Source organism: Palaemon carinicauda, chromosome 22, assembly GCF_036898095.1.
Source record: "Palaemon carinicauda isolate YSFRI2023 chromosome 22, ASM3689809v2, whole genome shotgun sequence".
Classification (NCBI taxonomy): Eukaryota; Metazoa; Arthropoda; class Malacostraca; order Decapoda; family Palaemonidae; genus Palaemon; species Palaemon carinicauda.
In genome coordinates this window covers 16,118,703-16,138,524 of record NC_090746.1, presented here as the reverse complement: position 1 = coordinate 16,138,524, position 19,822 = coordinate 16,118,703, and the positions used below count along the sequence as shown (strand labels likewise).

Genomic DNA, 19,822 nt, shown 5'->3' with positions numbered 1-19,822 from the left:
ATTTTAGTGTAATTGAATGCAAAGAATGGAATGGTCTGTAAACTTGTGTGTATTACTTTGAGTCCATTTTCATATTTTTCCTCTTAATGAATTTACTATATATAATAAATTGTTGATGGAAAGAGAAAGCAAAAAAAAAAAACTCATTGCTGGTCACTTAACATAACTACTGTACTTCCTTTACTGTTGCGTCTTATGGAAATATTAGTTCAAATTATGCTAAATTAACATTACATGCTATCATTCAGACCATGAATCATGAGTAGATTAAGAAGTATATGTATTCATTTTGGTAAATTACAGTATTTTAATGGTGTCATTGAAACCTTTCTGTTACAGGTACCACGGAAAGGGTGTGTCTCATTACGGGGAACGTAGATGCCATTTTAACAGTGTTGTCATTTATCATGGAAAAAATCAAAGAGAAGCCTGATCCAAATGCCAAACCAGCAATAGATTTCGACAACAAGCAAACCGCAGAGCGAGAAAAACAGGTAATTTGGTTTTACTCTCTTTGGAAAACTTTGTTTTTCTTTGAAAAGTGTCAGGCATTTTTATAAAGTGAATTTGAATTTAGTGTTGTATGTATAGTATGTCTAAATGTGTACAAGTGTTTTATTGCAATCGGATATTTAGCTATAAGTTGCAGGCAGCTCTGAGGAAGAGACCCTGCTGGCACACATCCAGTTTAATCTAACAGGATAATTGGTACTGTATTCTCACCGAGTTAGAAAAAAGGTGTTTGGGATTTAACTGGAGAGCTATTATAGCCATAAATAATGAAATTTAGATGGCTGCCATACAAAACTTTCTTTTTGAAGTGAACTATTGAGCTAGGTTAGGTAAAGTAATTCTTGACAGAGAAATGGTATTTCTCATTGTTCCAATAATGACTTACCACGGACCACCGTTTAAGAGAACCCGTGTCTAGCTAGCTCCCACTACCAGGAATTTCTCCCCCAACAGGCCTAATCCCCCCTCTCCTTGTACACGACCCTGGCCTCACTTGTTTTCCCCACAAAGCACCAAGATGATGTCCATTCTACTCCTGGTCATTGACACGCGAGGTCGACTTGCCAGCTTCTCTCACGACAGTTTATTTTTCCCTTGTGTTAAAGCATGTATTGCTCTCGCGTTCCTGTGATACTTCATGTTCCCTTGCGTGTTCGCTAGTATGGAATCTGTGCATGTGCAGCGTCGTTGCCCAGGTGTTAAGGTTAAGTTGTGTGCAGCTATCCTTTCACGCGTGGAGGTTGATCCTCACATTCTGTGCTCTTCATGTCGGAGTCGTGTGTTACCCGAGTGATACGTGTGAAGAGTGTGTGGGGTGGATGATTCTCAATGGGCCAAGATGACCACTAAGAAACGGAAGAAGTCGAAGGACAGATCGCCCTCGAGGAAGGATAGTGAGTCTCGTTCTTTCTTCGGTATGGTCTACAGTACCCAGTGTTTCGGTGACTTCCCTGTGTCCAGTGCTGCCTACGGTGGCAGAGGAGGTCTCTAACAGGACCATGTTAGGCTTTCCGATTCTACCGGAATCTCGTCCTCCCCCTTACCAGGGACGGCCACGTCGGAGGTAGCAAGTGCCTTGAGAGATGTTACGATGCGGTGCGAGCGTTTGCTCTAGTACTGCGTGGCTTTCTCAGCTGCTGGTCCTCTGCCCCGGTTGACGGCTCCAACTGTGAACCACATCGCTCAAGTCCCCGCCACTCGGCCACTGACATTTTGCCCTGCCCAGCCAGGGCAGTTTTCTGCCGCTCAGTCTAGGCCACCTTCTCAAGCTCCCTTACTGGGGATTAGCCAACCGGGCCTCCAGTCCTTTGCTCAGCTCGGTCTTTCAGCCTTCAATCCTTGGGAGGAGCTTATGTCATTGGATGTCACCCCTTATCCGTTTTCTGCCTCCTCGGACTGGGGCACGTCGAGAGGAGACGGAGAACCGCGAGAGGAAACGTCATTCCTGTAGGCCGCTCTCTCAAGACTGGTGTCTGCGTGTGATTAGTGTCGTTGTCCCTGGTAACTGTTTTTCCCAGGAACTTGACTGTGAGAGTATAGCGTTTCCTTGTCCCACGTGGAAGGGAGCGGGAAGGATAAGGAGGACAGTTCTTCCAAGAGGTCATTCATCCAAGTGTTCCAAATCTTCCCTCATCCCCATCTAAAGATGGGACCAAGGTGAGTTAGCGATGGTCTCAGTCCATTACTGAGACCATTGTTCCATTTTCCCTGTACCAATCATGCCAGATGTTCCGGTGCAAGAGGACGTGCTTTGAAATGTTTACCTTCATACGGATTCATTATTGAAGTAGCCTAATTAAGAAGTAATTAACGTGCTATTGTATACCTAGAGTGAATGCGGTAGCAACATTCTCACGCCTTCATAATTTATGATTACCGTTAGTCAATCCGTCACTTTATGGATAAAGGAGTTCCTTCTTGAGTTAAGATTTTCAGCATTGGGTCTTATGTTAAAGGTTCTGATTTCATTGAGCCCTTTTAGAGATGTTCAGTTTCTTGTTTCACATATGTGCATACGTGAAGGTGTGTTTGGCAAGCATACGTGTGCATGCGTATGTATGGTTTTACTTTATTTATATGTGAGTGGTCGTTGATGTTGATATTGATATTTATCTTTTTCTTTTGCATATATAAATATAGCTTATATATACATGTATATATATATTTAGTGTATATGAGTGTGTATGTACAGTACTTTTTTACATGTACGTTTAAGTTTCAGTAAGCAAGTAATCTGCTTGACTTTCTCAATAGTTATCCTTGGTTCTACTGTAAGTTTGTACTTCAAGCTCATCTTACAGTAACCTTATGTTTGTGACATAGACCTTATATACCTTTCATTCTGCCTCGAGCTTGATCTTATATGGATCAATGTCTTGTGGGTAGTGACTGTGGTGTTTTAAGATTTTAACAGTAGTGCTGTCATCTTTGGCCGGAGTGTTTCATTCTATGGGACAGAGATGATGGCGAGGTTCGGACACTGGGTCCAGGGCAGCAATCCCGGCACAGGTGGTTCCCTTCATCCATTAGCAGCGCCATGACAACCGCTCAGGTCAGCAGTGGCTACCAAGCGCAGACCTCTTCTCGGGGATGCAAGGGATCTGGTCGGGTAGCCCCCGTTCCCCGCTCAGGTCACCATCTGGGGACCCCTTGCGTGTGTGGGAAGTGTCAGACGTTGCTCCCCCCTCTTGCTCCCCGGTCTTTCTAGGATTGCTTTCACCCCCTCACCAGGGCCACATCAGATTTATAGGGGTCTTTGAGGGAGATGATGGCTTGGCTCGGGCAACTGCTCAAGGGCAGCGCTCCCTGCTCAGCAGGTTGACCCCAGCCATAGCTAGGGCCCCCACGTGTTGACCTCGTGGCCCAGGTTCCTGCTGCTCAGGTGCTGCCATCCTGGCCTGCCTAGCCTGGCCAGTTTCCCGCCGCTTAGCCTGGCCAGCCTTCTGAAGCACCCCTACCTGGGGCTACCCAACCTGGCCGGCAGGCCTCAGCTCAGGGTGGACCGCGTGTGCACCCTCCGCCCAGCCGTTGGTAGACTTTCCCTCACCTGCTCACAGGGTGGCGGCCTCAACTTAGCTCAGTGGCTCCCCAGTGCCGATCTCCTCGTGGGCACCTGCTCCAGGTAAGCGCCCCATGCTCAGAGGGAGGTCCCCCGTCGGGGCCAGCGTCGCCACGTGTCGCCCATGTTGCCTTTTCCGCTGCTTAGGCTTCTCTGTCTTGGCCGGATTAACCTGGCCACCCTTCTGCCGCTTAGCATGGGCCGCCATCTAAATCGCCCATACCTCGGTGTACCCAGCCTGGCCTGCAGGCCTCATCTCAGGCTGGGCCGCTATCTCTCTCTCTGCAGACCAAGTGTGCAGCCTCTGTCCACCCTCTGGTAGATGTTCACTGCCTACTTCTCCCCCATGTAGCGGCACCAGCACCTGATCAGCAGCTACCAAGCGGCGATCTATCCTCGTGGGCGCAAGAGGGCTACCTTTGTTAAGTGGTGCCCCAAGGAGGGTATCGAGCTGTTCAACGCCTCGATCCCCATCATCGCAGATTTTCTGGTCCACTTACACCAGGGCATGTCAGTGCCGGCAGTGAAGGGATTCCGAGCGGCCCTGGGACAGGTCTTCCTCCTCAAGTGTTTGTATCTAGGTTCCTGCAAGTGGCTCTTGATGCTTATAAGAGGCTTCGAACAGTCGTGTCCGTCTCGAGTTCTCCAGGCCCCCGCGTGAGACTTTATCAAGATTCTTGACGCTCTGAAGAAGCCACCTTATGAACCCCTGAGGCACATCACAGATAGGGAGCTCAACTTGAAGACAGTGTTCCTCCTCGCCCTGGTCTCATCCAAACGAGTAGGCGAGCTCCACAATCTTTCAGCAGATGTCTCACCCTTACGGCTGCAAGGAGTTAGTAGTCAAGTGCGTCCCCTCCTTTGAAGCTTAGATGCAGAACCCGGCAGTGGAAGACCCCTGGTTCGAGGAGTTCTCCGTCCCCGCCATCCCCAGGACAAATGACCCGTAGTACTTGTTATTGTGCTCGGTGAGAGTAGTGCTTAAATAACTCTAAGACTGCCAACCTCCTTCCAACCATTAGGAACCTGTTCGTGACTACATGGAAGGTGAAGAACGCGGTCTTTAAAAACACAATCTCCTTCTGGCTAAGTAAGACGATCCGTAGGGGATACTCGGCAAAGGGTGAACCCTCGCCCGGGTCCGCCAAGCCACAAGACATCAGGGGCATCAGCACCTCATCGGCCTTTGTAAAGAACATGGCAGTGTACCAGGGGTTGAGAGCAGGCGTATGAATGAGACATTTGACCTTTATGACACAGTATCTCCAGGACTGTTCCCTCAGGTCTCAGGAGGGGTTCAAATTCAGCCTGGTTGTGGTCGCACAGCAGAGGGTCTAATAGCGACGGGCACATGGCACACTCCATAAGGAACGGTGAGGGGTAGACCGTCTTGAATCCCTATCCCCTCCCCTCACCATGTATTGATCCTGGAAGAAAGATGATGTTGTCTTGGTGAGTGTTCCTCTTGACTGATTTTATTATGTTGTTTACCTTAATTATGATTCATTTTCCCAACAGGCCTTACTCCTCTCCACGACCCTCCTTGCACCTCTCCAACCGGGGTCTCTTTTACCCGCCTTTTAATTCTGAGTCTCCTAAACTGTGGTCCGTGGTAAGTCTGTATTGGAACAAATGACAATTTCTAAGAAAATTGTATTTTTCCTAACATATTTACCGCAGACCACTCGTGTTATTGCCTTCCCATCCTTCCCGGTAGACCCTCCCGGTAGGAGTCAATTCCGGGATGGGGAGTAGAATGGACGTCATGACCTGAGAAGGGTCACCTGTGGCTTCTTAGTGCATTGTGGGAAAACAAATGAGGCCAGGGTCGTGCTCGTGGAGAGGGAGGATTAGGTGTATTAGCCCTGTTGGGGGGGGGGGGGGTGTGGAATTCCTGGTCATCGGAGCTAGCTAGCTCTGGGTTCTCCTAAACGCTAGTCCCTGGTATGTACTGTATGAACGAAAAATAAAATTTGCTTAGAAATTGTTATTTTTACCATTAATCCTGAATTTTGCATCCTTTATGAAAGGTTTTAATTAACTGAAATAATTGAAAAACAGTCTACTATTAGTCATGGATGAAATGTTAAGGATTTGTCTCTGAACATCTAAGCTGAAGTAAATTGGGAACCTACTGAATATTGAGACGTTTATAAAGCATATTGTACCAATTTACTTAATTCCCCTCCAACGTTATTTGTATTGTTTTATGCAATAACACAATGAGGTTTAAAGTGCTGTTTTTTTCTCTTTACAAATATCAGTTTAGTCTATCAAAATTTAGTCTCAGAACATCTTATACTGCATGTGTTTCAGAAAAAATGAAAGAAAATGGATAACTTGAAAGCACATCATAGACAAGCATGATAGAAAGTAAACAGTGTATATCAAGGTACAATACTATACAAAGGTTCCATTAAGTATTGTTGCTTGTAGGATGCAGGGAAGATGTGCCAATTAACATTTAGGTTCTTTTTGCATGTTCCAATTTTCCATTATTACTACTGTAGGTACTTTAACCATATCACTGATTCGTAATAGCCAAATCTTGAAGGAATTGGCTAGATTTGTCTTTAGTACCAGAATTTTATTTTATTTTATTTGAATTAGTTGCATTTCTTCAGTTTTATTATTGGATAAACCTAAGAATATTAAAAATAAGCTGAATATTGTTGATTGGTTTCTTCCAAAACTAGACATTCACTTTTGGATGATTTTTTTTTTTACTTTTAAAAAAATTCATCTGACTGATCCTTTTTACTCGCATTCTCTGGACACAGCCATTATAGTATATGAGTTGGGCTGCTCATATGTTGCTCCTGGGTTAATGATGCCAGTTCTAAGACAAGATAGAAATGTTTTTAACATGTCACTACATTTGGTTTGAAGAGTGGACCAAACCAGTGATGTCTGTGATGGTTGTAATTGTCATCAAGAGGTTTATTGCTCATTAAAATCTGACTATTGATAGAGATAAGGCCTTGAAGATGTTGAGTAGCCAAGATAGTTATCTGCAGAATTATCTGTATTATTGTCATCTTCATATAGTTTAATGCCCACAATTCCAGTCGAAAAATTATAAGACACTTGTTGTTTCTCCTTTCTTGACAAACTCTGCTGCCTCCTCTGACCTAGTCAAAGTATTAATAAGGTGGTATTCAAACTGCCCTTATTTTTTTTAAATGATTAAATTTGGAAATCTGCATAATCACTTCAGTTGGTCTGTCCAACTTTTGAAACCAAAGTTTTTAAAGTTTTCTTTATTTGTTGAAATAACTTCAACCAATAACTTTTTGCAGGTATATTACATATATCCAAACTACCTTTTAGATTCTTACCTTTGAAGTAAGCTAAGTACTAACAAATGAAAGTCTTCCCAATGTATATTGATTTTTTATTTTGGCTCTATTTAGTAGGATTGATGTGAACCCGTTGAGATGAGTTAGTAGAAATCAGAACCTGTTACTAATAAGAGTACCACAAACACAGTAATTTGCTTCATCTATTATTACTTGAAATTAATATACAAGGATTAATTTAATTAGGATAACTAGCATTTTTGGGAGAATGGCCTTACACTACCAGGCAAAACAACAGCCTTGGTGCAATTAGTAGTAGTAGTCAGTAATGTAAAGATGTCCATCAAAGGTTGGTGCATACAAGAACACAATGAGAATATACAGTTAGCTTGTGACATTGTATAATGAACATGGAGGAAGAGTTTACTTTGAATGGCTCATTTAGGACCATTGCAAAGTTATCAGACCAAAGAAAATTTCCTCTTTCAATTTATTGACAAATAGCATCAGTGCTGTAGCAAAACTTTTTGTTGCAAGGAATGGTGATCAAAACTCCTGTACTGTATGTTAACCTTTATGTAGGTATTTCCCAAAACTTTTGTTCTCACCAAACATCAGGCTGTACATAATTCAACAAGCATGTGGAGGTTTGTCCCAACAGAAAATAATGATTCCTTTTTAATACCCATTTAATGGCCAGTGCCTCTTATTCTAACACTGAATAACTGGTTTCCTCTCCCTTTAACTCTCGTGAAGCGAACGCTACCGGACGGAAAATTCTGTCGTCATCCAGCTGTTCTATTACTCCCCCAATGGCAACATCGCTAGCATCGCATGTCACGTAGAACTCCCAATCAAATTTAAGGAATACTAAGAAACTATCTTCAGACAAAGCTTGTTTCAACTTTTGAAATGCATCTTCATGTTCTCGACTCCATTCAAAATTCTCTGTTCTAACGGTCGCGAGATTTTTCCAAAATCTTTAATAAATTGTCTGTAATAAGAGGCTAACCCCAAAAATGAACCAACTTGCTTAGGGGTCTGGAGTCGAGGATAAGTTCGAATGGCTTCTATCTTGTCTACCATCGTGCTTACGCCCTTGTTAGTTAATATTTGACCTAGAAGTTGAACCTCCGGCTGGAACAGCTTTTCTAGGTTGACCTTCAAATTATGACCTCTCAATGTCTCGAGAACTTAACAAAATTAGTCATATGTTCTTCTACAGTATTCCCTAAAATTATTATATCATCAAGGTAGATTAATACTGCATTGCCTAACAATCCAGAAAATACGCTCATCATTACGCGTGAAAAATGCGCGGATGTGTTCTTTAACCCAAATGGCAAGGTATTGAAGGAGTACAATGAGTCGCCTGCAAGTCTTGCGATCGAGTGCTATTTGGTGATACCCAGATTTAAGATCTAACGTCGAAAAGAAAGTGTTATTCCTGACTTTACACAAAATTCCTTCTATAGAGGGTAAGGGAAACATTCACCTTTCTTTACACTATTCAGTTTACGGTATTCTACACATATGCGTAAAGTGCCAGACTTTCTTTACGTCTACGATAGGAGATCGCCAGGGAGAATCAGAGACCGAGATTATTCCATTCTCTTTCATCTCTGCTAACTGTATATTTATTTCAGTCTAATATGCAAAAGGTACTATATAGGGGTACGTTACAACTGGCGAACTGTCTCCCGTATCTATGTTGAAAGGCATAAAGTTACAATAACCCAAAGGTTCTTCCTCTAACACAAATACATCTTGATATTCTTCCAATAGCTGAGCAACATAAAAATGAAACTGAACAGGTGTTAAACTATATCCCAAATCTTTTAAGGCGCATGCGTGATCTGATGAGGTACTTTGCTGAAAGGTGGCGTTAAACACTAAGTCAACATTCATTTCAACCCACGCAATTAGCGTATCCTCTTTAATTAACACTGGTACCGATGCAAAATCATGGAACAATACCCTTACTTTCCCTTCCTTGATCTGCACTATTGAGTCCTGCAACAAGTTATCTTCAAAGTCTACATAAGGTGTAAGTACGCCAACCCCTTCCTTTAAATCTTGGTCACACATAAAGTTCAATCACCATAGCATCACAAAGGGTCTAAACACACTTCTTGTGGAAATCGAAGGTCCCACTTATCAGTTACGTTAACAACAGGTTCAATTACGGGTGCTACTGATGCAACTGTCCCTCTTATGGGTAGGATACGATCCCTCATGGTTACAGTCAATCCCTCAGGACACGAAAGTACATTTAAACCTAATAACCAGATCGCATCTGAACCAAATATGACTTCTATCCCTGTAATACCCAATTCAGGGACGACGTAGAAATCATGAACGAGTTTCTCGTCTCCTAACTCAAAGGGTTTTGAACTGAAATTATTTATGAAAACTTCTTTTCCCCTGAGACCTTGACATTTTAAAGGAACCTCATTTTGATCTTGAGTTACTGTAATGTGTGTTTCCACAATAAGAGACACAAATGCCCCTATATCAAACAGTTTTTAGTACCGGAAGGGAACTTAACTTTGATAACAGGTTGCTGGGTGCTGTCATCGGTCTTCTTCCTATTGGGTCGTCCTGGGTGCCGCTGGCACCGCTGGGGGCTGTCCTTGTGCTAGCGGCGACGGGTGTGCTGCTGGAGGCCTCCATCCTAGGGCTGCCTGCGTAAAATCCACCGGGGGATTGGGGTAATACAGTGTTGCTCCCGCAGGTGTCGGTCCTCCTGCTACCAGGGGCGCTGCTGTTGCTCCCGCGTTGGGGGTTCGAGCAGTATTACATTGCAGTGGAAACAATGCACCTTCTGAGTTTATGACCTGTGGTTTGGTCCTCGGCCCGATGATTTCTTCTGTCCATTCGAATGATTTTGGACAATGACGACGACGATGAGGGTTGCTGTTGCCTATGTCCTTCCGGTTGGAGTGCTTCTTCTGTACTTATCATTAGAATTTAAACGTTGTCCATAGCCCTCTCTACGGGTACGGGCTGAAACAGTGTACCCCACGCATATGCAGGTACATGTGACTTCATGACTTTCTTCAACTAAGTGTCCTTAATGCCTTCCAAGGCATCATGGCCCTCCAAGAAATCGTCCAAGTATGCTGCTATTCTTGTGAAAAATTCGTAGTACGTTTCGCTTTCCCTCCTGACAGGAACGTAATTGCATAAGTGTTGATGCAAACTGACGGCACCTAGGCCTAACCTCCGTTGTAGGTGTATTTTCAGGTGTTCCCAAGATCTGGGCTCGACGAATTCGAGATCTCTTTACTCTCCTATGGGCATTTCTACGAATTCTCTGTTTTGCCACGGTTTTGACGATTGGTCCAACATTGCTCCGACGTCGCTGCTTCCACAGAACTCAGAAATGTTTTGTATTTGCTGTATCGTCCATTCCCTCCAGCCCAGGGTTCGAACCCATCTTCTAGTGAAGGGCTGTTTTGGTAAAGTTCCTCTAGTGCTGGTCTCTCTGCACCCGCCGATGTTTTAATCTGGACTTCCGTATCGATGAGACTATTATTTTGCTGCTGCTCCGAAGCACTCATGTTGTAATTTTCTTCCTTTCCGTTCGCTTCTTAGTTGTAAGAAATCCCACTAAAATGCCACCATTTATTTGGCCCAATGCACAGACAAATTATTTTTAAGTTATAATTCAGGAAATGGGATAAGACAGAGGCGAATGATCTTTCAAAATTACATGTCTTTGAACTAAGAGTTATTACATTATTTCTGAGCACTTCGTTTACGTTATCAAAGTCACTAATTCTGGATGGCGTGATTAAACAGTCTTCATATTTAAAATATTTTCAAATGACTATTAAACATTTGCTCTTACATCAATTAAATACACATCATCGATTGGGCGAGACTACAGCTGGGAGACCAAACAAAAGTTACTTTACATTACACCAAGAAAAATACAAGTCAAAAAGGCCTATCTTGGGTGCCCTCGGGCACAACGGAAGGACGTTAGTCCTTAATCGTGGCTCTCTTCAAACTGCAAACAGGCGTGGCAGACTATCAAGACTTGATCCTTTGGGCGTGATGGGTTAGGTGCCATCTTGCCTTGGGGGTTCTAGGTATAGGTCTCCTCTTTGAATTTGAAAGCAGTTTCTACCATTCTCCTGGCTGTATTCTTCCCACCATCCTGTAAGGACAAAAGTGGAGATAGGAAAAAGATCTAGTCATCAGATACTAGACGTCAACAGCCTTCTGACACCACTGGGAGCTGAGTCTATGTCTGTTCTCAAGCGACGGCAGCAGAAAAGGTCATTAGCATGACCCCAAAAGGTTTCAACACTATTTTACTTGTGACAGGTTTCCCCCAAGAGAGAAAGCTCTGACGGTCAAGGGGAAATGCTTCCCAAAACTTCTGAACAAAATTAAAACCTAGTAACTGAATACAACCAGAAAAGGAACAGGTTGTCAGTATAGTGAGTAACAGGGGTAGCCCTGACCCTGCTGATTACCGCCCAATTTCCATAACTCCCGTGTTCTTCCTTTGGAAAAATGTCGAAATAGGTGTGCCGAAGGTAATTGTCTTTTCTCTAGAATTCAGTTAGTCTTTCACTAAGGCCTTTGAGCATGTGATGCCCTTCTTAAAATTTCCAATGCTGTACAGAAATTCTTTTAATTGCAGTCAGGAAGTTCTTATGGTTGGTCTTAATATTAGGGATGCCTTTGACATTGTTAATCATAAGGCCCTTGTTTTGCAACTCATACAGGGGTGAATCGAAGGGTCTTATCTTGTAATCATTATTGAATTTTTAAGCAATAGATTTCAGAGAATTTTGTTATTATCATTACTTGCTAAACTAAAAACCTAGTTGGAAAAGCAGGCTGTTAGAAGCCCAAGGGCTCCAACAGGGAAAATAGCCCTGTGAGGAAAGCAAGTAAGTAAACTGATAGAATCGTGTGCCCGAGTGTACCCTCTGGCTAAAGAATTCTAACCTAAGATAATGAAAGACCATGGTACAGAGAATAATGGTTTAATTTAGGAGTGTCCTCCTAGACACTCTTGCTATGGCTAGCAGCAAAGCAAAAGTCTTCTGGCCTTGCCCATTGGAAAGTAGCCTCTGAACAATTACAATGTAGTAGTTAACACTGTGAAGAAGACTGTACTGGTTATCTAAGTGTTGTTTGGTGCAGGATTGATTGATTGAATTGAAGTTTTCTGGCATCTTGACATCTAATGGTCATTGATGCCGAGAGGAAAGAGGAGAATGTATAGAGCATAGGCCAGACTATTTAGTGTATGTGTAGGCAAAGAAAAAATGAGCTGTACCTAGAGGGGGATCCAATGTAGTACTATCTGGCTAGTCAAAGAACTCAATACTATAGAAATATAATATATGGTGTTACTCAGGGTAGTGTTCTTGTTCCATTAATTACTTCTGCCAACAAAGTTGGAAGGATGTTACATTTTATCCCCTGTTTGTGTGTTAGTTTGTGAACACCTTCATGGCCACAATTTTAATCGTAGAGGAATGAAACTTGTAGAGATTAACTTATGTAAGAAGCTGGAAATTGGTAAAATTTGGAAGGTCAAGGTCACAGTCAAGCAAAATCTCCAATTCACATAATCAGCCATAAGTATGGACATTGTTGTCACAAAGACTTTCAAACTTGGTTCATATTTGAGCGTATGAAAATCCACGCCAATAAATATATACAAGTCAGCTGCCGCTGCTGAGGTCTGCACTCTACTGAGTGCCCCTCTAGTTTTCATTCTGTATTCACAAGATATATGGTTTGGGGTAAAAAACAAGCTTGTTACATATGCAGATGATGCTACTCTTTTGCATCAATTCTATCACCAAATTAAGGGAGATATAGCTAGAATTGATGCAAACTGGGGAATGAAGTAGAATTGAAACAAAACTCAAAAGGAAGATTGTAAGTAGGTCAATATCTAGATCTTTGTATTGGTGATGTATTTTAACTACTGTGCTGTATTTCCTGTTTCATAAGACACTACAGGTTTTGGAAAAAGGCAAAAGTTGAGGGTTTTACTTCCTATCGTAGCAGGAATTCCTAGTCAGCGATTCTAGTGTGGTTTTTTTTATTTTGGTCTGTCACAGTAAATTTTAACATTCTTGTTGTATTATAATCTTTTAATTGATATTAATTAGCTGTAACCTATTATCCCAATTTTATGATATACAGTATTGATATAAAAAAGCTAAAACAGTCTTTGCTGCTACCTTGCGTAACAATGTTTTCAAGTGTTTGTTTTCATGAGAAAGTGTTGCCAAATGTTCTTGATCAAATTTGGATAGAGAAGTAAAATTGTAGTAATATTTCCCAAATTTCTCATTTACATTTTCATACAAATCAATTATTGATCAAATAAAGAATTTTCTAGGAATATAACTAGATGGACTTTTTTTATGATGCTTGTGTGACTACAGCTAACTAGGTCCACACCACTCTGCAGTGAAATGTCTTTTTGAGGTTCTGTTCAGTGACAAGTATCTGTATTATATTGGACCCATACAACAAAGTCATTACCAGAATATTGCTTAATAAAAAATATCAACAAAATATGACAATAGATGAATATTTTATAAACTATCAATGCATCCATCTGCTTGGATAACGTTAGTTGTCATGTTTGCTTGTAGGTAGCATTGACGAGTAATTGGCTGTTCACCAAAATAAAAACAAATCTTTTCACTTTAATTAATTAAAGATAGTGCATTCAAAATAAATTATTTATTACATATGAATGATAATTGTAAGCTTTTGATTTTTGTCTGTTGAGTGTTTGTATGTCCTTACTTGGGTGTTTCAGGGTTGTCAAACTCCCCTGTACATCTTTATCTTTAGTGTTAAAACTGGAAGATTTGGGGGGGGGCATTTTTTCAAGAAAAATTTAGTTGTATGACACGGGAAAGTACGATATTGATGAAGTTCTAGGTGTGATTCTGTATCACAAATTTACTTTTGAAAAATACATTAGTTCTATTTCTTTCTCACGTGCACAAAAAATTGGCTTCATGAGAAAATCTTGAGATTTTTGGTGATCGTTCTATCCGTAGGAAATGTTTTATTGTTCCATCACCTAATACAAAGCATTTCACTCTTTACTATGGATATATGTAAACTTCAGTGAAAGCTGAAATTAGCTATAAAGATTTTTTTAGCAAGGTATAACGACCCTCTGCTAAGTAGCAGAAGGGTAGACAAGTTCACACACACACGTGATATTATTATTATTATTGTTATTATTATTACTTGATAAGTTACAACCCAAGTTGGAAAAGCAGATTGCTATAAGCCAAGAGGCTCCAACGGGGAAAATAGCCCAATGAGAAAAGGAAACAAGGAAATAGAGAAGTAATTAAGATTTAAAATAAAATATTTTAAGAAGAGTAACAATATTAAAATGAATTTGTTCCAACACGGAGTACTTACCTCGAACTACTTTCTTAGGTGTATCTGGGATCTCCTCCCAACCGACCAGAATTTTGTGTAGTTTCCCCTATCTCCGTTTTCTATTATGGGTACCTCTGGCGGAGGAATACGCGCAACGAGGCGACCCGGGGTCAGAGAGCGTGCTTGCCCAGGTCTCGACCTCCAGTAAGTTTCTGGTCGCGGCGTGATTAACATCTCGCCGCGCTCTCTTCACCCAGTGCAACCCTTTGTGTCTTCACTCGGTACCCACCCGGTCCCCTCGTGTTCATTCCTTAACCTTATCCACCTCTTTCCTGTGTGTCCCTGTGTCGATTGGTGCTTAGTGTTTCGTTATGGAGCATCCCCGCCGTTGCCCCGGGCCTATGGCCGGTAAATCTTGTGGTGCCTTCCTCTCCAAGCCGGAGGTCGACCCCCACACCTTGTGTTCTTCATGTAGGGCCAGTGTCTGTTCCCCTACAGCCACGTGTCCGGAGTGCGAGTCTTGGAACGAGATCCAGTGGGTGCGCTACGGCACGAAGAAAAAGAAGGCTACCAAGAGATCACCGAAGAAGTCCAGCATTTCCTCGCCTCTAGCGTCGCCCCATGCCTCTTCGGAGAGGGGTTCCCTACCGCCTTCCCCTACCCAGAGTAGGGGACGAGGTAAATCCGTTGCGGGGAAGCAGCCTATTGCCCTTCCCAAGGAGTCTGAGATGCCTGTTGGTGGGGATATTCTGTCGGTTCAGGCAAGGGGGGGGGCCTGAGGGAGGGGCAGGAGTGTGTTCGGGAGACGAGGTCCTGGTGCCCGCAGTGCCCGTCTCTACCGACGATCCGATGTGGGGGAAGCCTGCTATGGCCTTTTCCCCCGCATCTTGGGTGTGCATTTCAGGTACTTAAGCGACCGGGGGAGACGCCGAGAAGGAAGAAGAATCGCCGAGTTCGGATCCCGTCATATGGGCTTTTTTGGGGATGCCCTTCAGGTCACCCATGAGACTGGAGAAGGAGTTAGACACCTGGTTCCCCCACAAGAAGGTTCCTCGGTCTCCCCCGGTGCCGTCGTCAACGCTACCGCCTGTCTTTCTACAGCCTTCATCGCCAGCGGACCGGCAGGAGGATCCCCCAGCAACTTGAGACGACTCAGCGGGCTCTCTTTCCTCCCAGTCGTCGTTCTCCTCCAGCTCGTCGGACTCGTTCTCCTCGGAGGATGAAGGCCCGAGGGACTCAAGGAGGAGATGGGCGAGGTCCCGCTCACGGTCCCGCCACTCCAGGAGATGTTCCAGGACCTCCAGGAAAAAGCACAAGAGGAGCCCTTCGTCGAAAGGTGAATGGGTACGAGTCACGATCCCCGGAGTCATCTCCTCAAGGCTACCGCCGCCCCGAGCACTTCTGGCTGGCTCCCTAGAGCCTCTTCGTCAACTTCGCGGCACGGCGCCTCCAGCAGACCCAATCATCGTCGGAGGTTGTTGGAAAGAGTCGCTCCTTCGGCCTGGCAGCTTTGTCCCGGCCTCCGGTCCCTCGACGGCCTTCCAAATCCGCCAAAACCAGCCCGCTGATACGGAGAAGCCCGCAGCTCTGCGATGCTCCGCAGGAGGGAGTAGACCCATGACGGCTACTCCCATCCCAGCGGATCCGCCCGCTCAGCGGGTCGCCCCGCCAATGGCTCGGCGTGAGAAGAAGTTGCCTCTTCCCCACGCCGATCCCTCCGTCATCGACGAGGCTTCCCATGTGGAGGATCGGATAGCGGAAGACCTCGTAGAAGGGGGAGAATGCTCCACGGACGACGTCTCCACCTACAGGAAGGTCTTGGCCCTCATCAGGCGTCACCATAGGCTGGATGAGCCTAAGCCCTCGGTGGAACAAGTCTGGCTCTCCGGCCTTAGCAGGCTGGTAGACAATCCAGTAGAGCAGAAGCCTTCCCTGGCCCCCCTCCTGGCGAGGGATGTGAAGCTGGGTATGGACCACATAGATAGGTTCACAGCCAGCCAAGCGGACGCCCCCAGGGGCCAGGGTGCCTCCAAACTCCTCCAGGGACTTTAAACGCAAAAACGCTTTTATGTCCCGGAGGGGTGTCGCGGAGGTCCCCGTACGGTCCAGCCAGCGATTGCCATCCTGAACCAAGGAGCGGCTGAAGATAGGGCATCCTCCGCTCCGGTGTGTTTTTCACCAGGGGAAACCTCCATGATGGAGGATATGGCCCTAGACCTGGTGTACGTGTCTTTGTGGTTGGACTGGTGGGCCTGCACGTTGGTGGGATTCCAGTCATCCCATGACCTCTCCGTCCCCGAGAATCGGTCCTTGCTGAGGGAACTGATTAGTGGGGGGGGAAAAGCTCTCAAGTTTCTCTCACCAGTCGGTCTCTCAAGCAGCCAACTGGGTCCTGCGGAAGAGGGACACGGTGCTGAGCAAGCTGGTAAGGAGGTTACCCGAGCGGGAGGCGAGAGCATTGAGGAACTCACCAGTGTGGGGAGAGTCTGTGTTCTCCCTGAAGGCAGTAGAGGAGGTCATGGAGAGGGTAAGGAAGCTTAAAGAGGCGGGAGAGCCCAGACCCCCGCCTGCAAGACGGCCAGCCCACAGGAGACCCTCTTCAGACATCCCTCACCCGTCCCATGTTTCGCGAGTCCAGCCTAGGAGGGACTCCCCGTCGGTGTCTTGGCACCAAGCCCCGCAGCCCTCCCGTAAGGGTAGTTCAGCCCCTCCGTCTAATTTTAGACCAGCCTATGCCAACTCCAGGAGAGGGCGATCCAGCCGCGCCTCTAGAAGGAGATAGGAAGGTAGGCCCCCTACTCCTGCTGAAGCCTCAGGTAGGGGGATGCCTCAAACACTCTTGGCAAGCTTGGCGGTACCACGGAGCGGATCCGTGGACCGTAGCAGTACTGAAAGAAGGGTACAGGTTGCCCTTCCTAGCGGAACCACCCCCTCTGATCCCGGACCAACAGGCGGAGTGGTTGGCGCCCAAGGACCCCTTGAGAAGAACAGCATTGCAGGAGGAAGTATCGGCCATGCTCGCCAAAGGGGCGGTAGAACCAGGTCCTGGGTTCTACAGCAGACTCCTGGTGGAGAAAGCGACAGGGGAATGGAGGCAGGTCATAGATCTGTCGGCCCTCAACAAGTTTGTTTGCAAGACCGATTTCAAGATGGACACCCCGAAGTCGGTCTTGGCGGCCTTGAGAGCGGGGGGGACTTCATGATGTCCATAGATCTCAAGGCCGCCTACTTCCATATCCCTGTCCACCCCTACAGCAGGAAGTTCCTAAGAGTAAAATGGGGTACCCAAGCGTTACAATTCAGAACCCTCTGCTTCGGACTGTCGACAGCCCCTCAGGTCTTCACGAGGGTCTTCGCAACAGTCTCGGCCTGGGCACACAAGCAGGGCATCCGCCTGATTCGGTACCTAGACGACTGGTTGTTGCTCTCAGCCTCAGAGGGAGCAAGGCGCGAAGCTTCTACGGTTCTGCGGTGTCTTGGGTATCACCATCAATCTGGAAAAGTCACAGCTGACACCCTCCACCAGGATGACCTACCTGGGGATGGTTCTAGACTCCCAGTTGGTGAGAGCCTTCCCCTCCTCGGAGAGGCTAGACAATCTGGATCAGATACTTCGGCCCTTCCTAACGGACCAGCCCAGGAGAGCCAAGGACTGGCAGAGATTGGTAGGCCACCTCGTGTCATTGGAGAAGTTGGTCCCCCAGGGGAGGCTCAAACTCAGGGGAGTTCAATGGAACCTGAAAGAGCTCTGGAACCAGGGGGACTCCCCTCACAAAATAGTACTGGTATTCCCAGAGATGAAGGAAGTTCTGAAGTGGTGGCACGACATGACAAACACCCTCAAAGGAATGCCCGTCGCAATCGATCCTCCGGAGATGCTGCTGTTCACGGACGCATCCAAGGAGGGTTGGGGAGCCCACGTTCTCGACGAGTCAGCAAAAGGGAAATGGTCCCTCGCGGAGAAGAGCCGTCACATAAACGTGCTAGAGCTGATGGCCGTGCAAAGGGCATGCCGAGAATTCGTCCAGCTACTCCGGGGAAACGCCGTGGCTCTGATGTGCGACAATGCCATGGTGGTGGCCTACTTGAAGAAGCAAGGAGAACTGAAGTCGAAGGAGCTGTGCAGTCTCAACGCAGTTCCTGGAATGGGTGGCGGAGGAACAGATCGAAGTCACAGCCAGGTTCATTCCGGGAAAGAAGAATGTCCTAGCCGACGGCCTCAGCAGGATGGGCCAAGTAGTAGGGTTGGAGTGGTCCTTACACCTGAGAGTGGCCCGGACGGTCATCCTGAAGTGGGGTTCGCCGGTGATAGACCTCTTCGCCACGAGGCTGAACGCACAGCTCCCCGTGTTTTTTTCTCCTGTGCCAGACCCAACAGCAGCGTTCGAGGACGCCTTTCAACATCCTTGGGACAATCTCGACGGGTATGCCTTCCCGCCCTTCGGGATGCTCAGACAAGTTCTCAACAGAGTGATGTGGGCGAACAACCCATGGATGACTTTGGTAGCGCCCTGGTGGCCAGAGAGAGAATGGTTCGTGGACCTAAAGGAACTGGCGCGCCTTCCTCCTTGGCCCCTTCCAGACAGGCCAGACCTTCTTTGGCAACCACACTTCCAAAGGTTTCACGAAAACCCTCGGTCCCTCCGCCTACACGCGTGGAGGTTATCGAGCGCCTCCTGTAGAGGGAAGGATACTCGTCGAAAACGGCAACAAGGATGTCGGGGTACCTTAGCCGGTCCTCGGTCACTGTATACCAGGCGAACTGGGCCACCTTTACTAAATGGTGCGCCTTACAGAACATCAGGCCGTTAGAGGCCTCCATTCACAAGATATCCGACTTCCTGGTCTATCTGAGAGACGACGCGGGTACGTCCATACCAGCCATCAAGGGAGTCCAGGCAGTGCTGGGCCAAGTCTTCCTCCTGAAAGGCATGGATCTAGGAGCGTCTAGACATATCTCAATGCTCATCAGGAGTTTCGAACAGTCGTGTTCCCCCCAGGCCTCTAGGGCGCCCCAGTGGGATGTGGCTAGAGTGCTGAAAGTTCTGTCACAGCTTCCCTTCGAACCCCTCAAAGATATTCTGGACAAAGAGCTCACCCTCAAGACGGTCTTCCTGTTAGCCCTTGCGTCGGCGAAGAGAGTAAGTGAGCCCCTTGGGCTGTCATATGAGGTCTCACACTCGAAGGGTTGGCGGGAAGCAACTTTCAGATTCTTACCTAACTTCGTAGCCAAGACTCAGAACCCAGCTTACTGGGACCCTAGGTTTGAGGGGTTCTCAGTGCCAGCGATCCCACGTTCGGACAACCCAAGGGACTTGTTGCTGTGCCCAGTCAGGGCGGTGCGTTAGTACCTAGAGAGAACGTCCAGGCTTCGGCCTGGGATCAAGAGTCTGTTCGTCTCCTCAGGGTTAGTGAAGAAGCCTGTCTCCAAGAACACGGTCTCCTTCTGGTTACGGCAGCTAATTATGAGAGCCTACGACAGCTCTGGAGTCTCTCTTCCGGGAAAGCCTAGACCCCATGATATTAGAGGCCTGAGTACTTCGTTGGCCTTCGAGAG

The 19,822-nt window shown here is 46.2% G+C and overlaps 1 protein-coding gene across 3 annotated transcripts in view; it reads left to right on the top strand.

Moving 5' to 3' along the window:
• ps (RNA-binding protein Nova-1-like protein passilla) overlaps positions 1-19,822 on the top strand; it is a 100,289-nt gene that overhangs the window by 19,240 nt on the left and 61,227 nt on the right. For all 3 annotated transcript variants that reach the window (XR_011039404.1, XM_068345989.1, XM_068345988.1), the window contains exon 3: positions 340-494. Coding sequence is in view for 2 of the 3 variants with exons in the window: in XM_068345989.1 (XP_068202090.1) it covers positions 340-494 (155 nt within the window). In the remaining variant the exon portion in view is untranslated. The remainder of the gene's footprint in view (positions 1-339; positions 495-19,822) is intronic.